At 38.2% G+C, this 5,932-nt stretch overlaps 1 protein-coding gene across 1 annotated transcript in view; it reads left to right on the top strand.

Annotated features, from left to right (window-relative positions):
* LOC104772892 (cullin-4) overlaps positions 1,861-5,932 on the top strand; it is a 5,942-nt gene continuing 1,870 nt past the window's right edge. The window contains exons 1-12 of the mRNA XM_010497448.2: positions 1,861-2,214; positions 2,623-2,738; positions 2,823-3,169; positions 3,406-3,586; positions 3,678-3,800; positions 3,889-4,176; positions 4,717-4,842; positions 4,982-5,083; positions 5,177-5,230; positions 5,370-5,476; positions 5,575-5,635; positions 5,730-5,902. Coding sequence (XP_010495750.1) covers positions 1,971-2,214; positions 2,623-2,738; positions 2,823-3,169; positions 3,406-3,586; positions 3,678-3,800; positions 3,889-4,176; positions 4,717-4,842; positions 4,982-5,083; positions 5,177-5,230; positions 5,370-5,476; positions 5,575-5,635; positions 5,730-5,902 — 1,922 coding nt within the window. The 5' untranslated portion in view covers positions 1,861-1,970. The remainder of the gene's footprint in view (positions 2,215-2,622; positions 2,739-2,822; positions 3,170-3,405; positions 3,587-3,677; positions 3,801-3,888; positions 4,177-4,716; positions 4,843-4,981; positions 5,084-5,176; positions 5,231-5,369; positions 5,477-5,574; positions 5,636-5,729; positions 5,903-5,932) is intronic.

Below are 5,932 nucleotides of genomic sequence, written 5' to 3'. Positions count from 1 at the left end.
ATATAATTTTTTTTTTTTTTCTGTTAAAGGGTATTCAATTTTATAAATAAATGCCCAATGGGCTATTTCCGGATTTAAGCTCATTTACAGTATCCCCTTAGGGCCTAAACCACATACAACAAACCAAGTAAAACCAAAAATTGAAATTGACTCGGGTTTAATTAATGACGAACCGGAATCAAACCGGTCGTTTGTAACCCTAATCCCAAGCTGTAGAACACAGGTTGAGCCGCCGCCCATGAGATTGCGGATGCTCATCGGATCAGGACCTCCGGTGAGCCTGGGCGACGCAAGTCAAACGGAGATGGTGATCCAAGATCCGTTGCCATCCCGCCACCGTAGAGCAGCTTTGAGGAGGAAGAAGAGATCCGAGCTTTGCATGTCGACGAGATTCAGGCTCATATGTGAGAGAAGACAGGCGGTAGGGAGTAGATCTGAGAACCTTCGACGGTGGCTTAGCTCCTCCTAGCCGGAGACGACCTCCCCCATCGAACAACGACCGTGAAAGCCTCCAGAATCTCCGGTCTTCGGATCTAACCACCTATCTCTCTCGATCTTTGCCGTGAATCTCCCTCTTCTACTCCGCGTCGCATCACCGCCGATAGAGCTCTTTACCGTCAGTATGTCGCGGAAGCTTCTCCTCTCTGCTGCTCCCTTGATTTCGATCTGAAGCTTTACTTTGTTGATGCTGCAGTTTACGGATGAAGAACCATGGGCCTTGGGGCTCTCTTCGTCGCCGGAATTGACGGAGAACCCCATCAACGGTGCAAGAGGTTGCGGTCAGAAGAAGAAAGAGTTTGGGAGAAAAAATCGCCGCGAGTGTCGGCCACGCGCGACGATTCTCTCTCTATTCTCAAGTCTAAATATTACCCCACAAAAATATAATTCTTTCTTCTACGTTTTTGCCTCTCATTTGTACTCTCTAAGTCTCTATGACAAATTAAGAGAGTTTTTGGCTCTCATAACTCATAAGACCTTAAAAAGAAAAAGACAAATCAAAATAATGAATCAGTGAAAAACTTAAAAAGTTTATGTAAAATTTTAACAAACTTTGCAATGTTATAGATATTCAGAAAATTAACAGTGAGAAAAAAAAACATGTTAATGAGAAAACAAAACATGATAACACTTCATAAACTGATCAAAAATTTCGTTAATTAATAGAGGTATTAAAGATTTCAGACAAAATCATTATATTCAATCAAGTATTGTTCTTCTCTTGACTCTTATAATGGTACCAAACACGAAAAACTGTGAATTTCGATCTTTGTTTCTTGTTCTTCAGTTTTCCCATCAGCTGTTATGTTCTATTCTAACACGCAATTGCGAGCTTCTGTTTGAACGGCTAACTCTCGCCATCATGACCTTATTATATAACTAAAGGAAAATGAAAATACCAAAAATTAAGTAATAATAAACTTAAGAAGAAAATCCTAAGGATCATTAAGAACTCTACCTATATATAAGCCAATTTTGAACGATACAAAACCGTCGAAAAGGTTTCGTGCGTCCTCAAATCTTGCATTCACATCAGTGCAATAGTCATTTGCCCAAACAAGAGTAGTACTGAATGAGTGATTTCTCTCATACAACATCTTTAAATGTATTTAGTAGTGTACCAATCGGTTTTATTTTCAATTGGTTTGTAGTTGTAATAAAGTCGTGTTGTAATTCTTTTTTTCGAGTAAATGAAAAATAAAATTAAAATTTAAAAATGTAATTTTCATATTGCAATATTTTATTTTATCATATACTCCCTTATTTTACATATGAAAGAATTGCACGTATGAATGTAAAAATAAAATAATTCTGATTTTTATTTAATAAAAAAGAAGAAATAATCTACATTTTCTCGGGTCGGGTCTAAATCGAGAGTGCACAGTGCGGTTTTTGGTAGAGAGAAAGGGTTCTTATTTTGGGATTATGTTTTATTCTTCGTGATTCCTCTCACAATTTTATCACCCATTTTCATGTCTCTTCCTACCAAACGCTCTACTTGCTCCGCCGCTTCTGCCTCCGACGACTCTTCTTACTCTTCTCCTCCCATGAAAAAGGCCAAAAACGACCTCCACCATTCCCCGCAACACCCTAACGCCGCCGACAAGGTTGGCTTTCCCATGGAGGAAGATCCAACTCCCGCCGCCGCTAATCTCTCTCGCAAGAAAGCCACACTGCCTCAACCTACTAAGAAGCTTGTAATCAAGCTTAATAAAGGTTTCGATCGATTTCAATTTCGATTTCTCATTGATCGTAATCCTTACGATTTTCTCCGAGTAATCTTAGGGATTTGTTTGGGGGTCTTTTTAGTCTAGTATGTAATCGAAGCTCTGGGTTGATTCGATATTACTCTCTGGTACAATTGTTAGGGTTCTTTAATTTTAGGGTTTTCATAAGATAGCTATTTGATGGGAATTTTGTGTGGGATTTGCTGTTAAATTACAGTGGAGAATTGAGTGTGACTGGTGATTTTGATGAGTGGATGAGTTGTTGTTTTTTTTTTTTCAAGTATGAATCTCTTTGTCTAGCCCGATCTAGCTAATTGAAGATCCGGAATCTTTGTTATTACCTTCTTTTTTTATCATTTGAAGGGTTTCTGATTATACCATTTGTTGTTATATGAAGCCAAACCAACTCTACCAAAGAACTTTGAGGAGACTACATGGGAACAGTTGCAGTCAGCTATCAGAGCTATATTCCTCAAAAAACCATTTTCTTTTCACTTCGAGAGCCTTTACCAGGTTAGGCTACTTGCAAATTTACTAGCTTCCTTTCTTTTCCTATCTGTAGATGCCGTGCTGATGAGATGGTGACTGTTTTGTTAGGCTGTTGATGACCTTTGCATGCATAAGCTGGCAGGAAAGCTTTACCAACAGATTGAGAAGGAGTGTGAAGAACACATCTCTGCAGCTTTACAATCTTTAGTTGGGCAGAACACTGATCTCACTGTTTTCTTGTCACTTGTCGAGAAATGCTGGCAAGACTTTTGTGACCAGATGCTTATGATCCGTAGTATAGCCTTGACTCTGGATAGAAAATATGTGATACAAAACTCAAATGTACGTTCATTGTGGGAGATGGGTCTGCAGCTTTTCCGGAAGCATCTATCACTGGCCCCTGAAGTTGAGCAGAGGACTGTTAAAGGTCTCTTAAGTATGATTGAAAAAGAAAGGTAATTTTGTAACTTTCTGGCCTATCAAAAATATAGCGAGGTTAATTTTGTCACATTGGGAATATCTCTTCATAAAGCCATCTTTACCTTGTCTTATTTCTTCTGGCTTTCTAGTAAAGATAATTAGGTATAGGTCAAACTTTCAGGAAAAATAGCACTAGTGTAAGTCGTATATATTTTGGATAACATTTTCACCTGAATCTGCTTACATTTCCTCCATGATATTGGTCCTGCAGGTTAGCAGAAGCTGTTAATAGGACTCTACTTAGCCATCTTTTGAAGATGTTTACTGCACTGGGAATATATATGGATAGCTTTGAGAAACCTTTCCTTGAAGGAACTTCTGAATTCTATGCAGCCGAAGGAATGAAATACATGCAGCAGTCTGATGTTCCGGAGTACCTGAAGCATGTTGAGGTGCCTTGCATGAATTCATTTAGTCTCCCCTTATGATAAGCTGCAGTACAGTTAATAGTCTTGTTAAGGTTTCTACTGGTGATTTGTGCAGGGAAGGTTGCATGAAGAGAATGAAAGATGCATACTCTATATAGATGCAGTAACCAGGAAACCATTGATAGCAGCTGTTGAAAGGCAACTTCTAGAGCGTCATATTCTTGTTGTTCTTGATAAGGTTTCACTCTCTTGTTATCCTTGTGGCGGCGTGCATATTAGCAAATTTTAGTTTTTCGTAGTCTTACTGAATCTCTGAACATCTCCAGGGTTTTACAACGTTAATGGATGGACGTCGTACTGAGGACCTTCAGAGGATGCAAACCCTGTTTTCTAGGGTCAATGCACTTGAGTCTCTGAGGCAGGCAATAAGTGCATATGTTCGGAAAACTGGGCAGAAGATTGTTATGGATGAAGAGAAAGATAAAGATATGGTACAATCACTATTGGACTTCAAGGCTTCTCTTGACATAATATGGGAAGAGAGCTTTAGCAAGAACGAATCATTTGGGAACACCATCAAAGATTCATTTGAGCATCTGATTAATCTTCGACAGGTATCAAATATTAATTTTCTTGATTATTGCCTGGGTCTCTTGCTAACAATTTTACTTTCATGTAAGAGCAACAGACTGATTAAGTGATTATTGTGGAAATGTCAACCTTCAGTTACAATGCTACAATTGAAGAGTTTATATTCTATTATAATCTAGAGATTTTTTGTTACTGATTAAGTACTGTATTGCTATGATCTGGAGACATCTTTGGGCAGTGGGTACAGTTTTCAAACATAATATTCAAACATAATTAAGTACTGTATTCTTGTGGGCGCTGGACCTGATTACAGTAATGTTGTTAGCTAGCATTCATCACTTTGTATACCAAATAGTTCTTTTTATTTTATCCAGTATTTGGTCGTCGCTGAAGTCTTGAGCAAAATTTTTTATATCCAATATCAAGAAGCCTCTTGAAAAAGTTCACTTTAGCTTTCTGCTCATTCGTGAATCACTGTTCTAAATCTATAAGAGTTTCATTTTTTGTCCATTAGCATGCATGCCAAATTGATATACATCTTATGCTCTTGATCTATATTGCAGAACCGGCCAGCTGAGCTTATTGCCAAGTTTTTGGACGAGAAGCTCCGTGCTGGGAATAAGGGTACTTCTGAAGAAGAATTGGAGAGTACTCTTGAAAAAGTCTTGGTTTTGTTCCGATTTATCCAGGTTAACTCTGATTTCTTACATCTAGTACTGTGTTTTGTCACTGTAAATCACTGCTTTGAGGCAGTGCATTTTCTGTAACCCAGCTATTTGATCTTCTGGATATTGGTTTTGCTGATGGATTTTTATTTTTTCATCAAAGGGTAAAGATGTGTTTGAAGCATTCTACAAAAAGGATCTTGCGAAGAGACTCCTTTTGGGAAAAAGTGCTTCAATTGATGCGGAGAAATCCATGATCTCTAAGGTGATTTATTTTCTGGGTGTTTCCCCTTCCCACAATTTGTTTTCTATATCGGTAGTTCTTACCCACTGACCCCAACTTTGGTTTTACCTACAGCTTAAGACAGAGTGTGGTAGCCAGTTTACAAACAAGCTCGAAGGGATGTTCAAGGTACTCTTTCCTTCTCTATTTTCTAAAAAGATGTTGGTCGATTGTTGAATGATCCTACACCATACCTACTTTAATGAATTTAGTACATGTACAATAGTCCTAATGAGTTTGAACTCTGTTATATTGAATTTTTCTTCAGGATATTGAATTGTCAAAGGAAATCAACGAGTCATTCAAACAATCTTCCCAGGCCAGAACAAAACTGCCATCGGGAATTGAGATGAGTGTCCACGTTTTAACAACAGGGTATGTACTATGTATTAATTTCGCCCAGGATTCAACTGCTAGAATGCTGGATAGCATGGGTATATATAAAGCTTGTTAACTTTCCATGTATAATGCAGGTACTGGCCAACATATCCACCCATGGATGTTAAGCTTCCTCATGAACTAAATGTCTATCAGGTTTTACTAACAGTTCTTATTTAGTTTTTTCCTTTCCTCGTTGGATTCTTTTTAGTTACAGGCTTTTTTTCTAAGTTATCTGTATGTTTCGTAGGATATCTTCAAAGAGTTCTATTTAAGCAAGTACAGTGGTAGAAGGTTAATGTGGCAAAATTCATTAGGCCACTGTGTTTTAAAGGCAGATTTCTCCAGAGGTAAAAAGGAGCTGGCTGTTTCCCTGTTTCAGGTCAGTAGAATTTCCTCTTTTTCCTTGGTAGCCTCTTTCCTGTCTACCCGAGTTATTGCTTAAACATGGTC

The sequence above is a fragment of the Camelina sativa genome, chromosome 20 (assembly GCF_000633955.1).
Source record: "Camelina sativa cultivar DH55 chromosome 20, Cs, whole genome shotgun sequence".
NCBI lineage: Eukaryota > Viridiplantae > Streptophyta > Magnoliopsida > Brassicales > Brassicaceae > Camelina > Camelina sativa.
The sequence above is the reverse complement of the archived record's forward strand: the minus strand, read 5'-3'. Positions and strand labels throughout refer to the sequence as shown.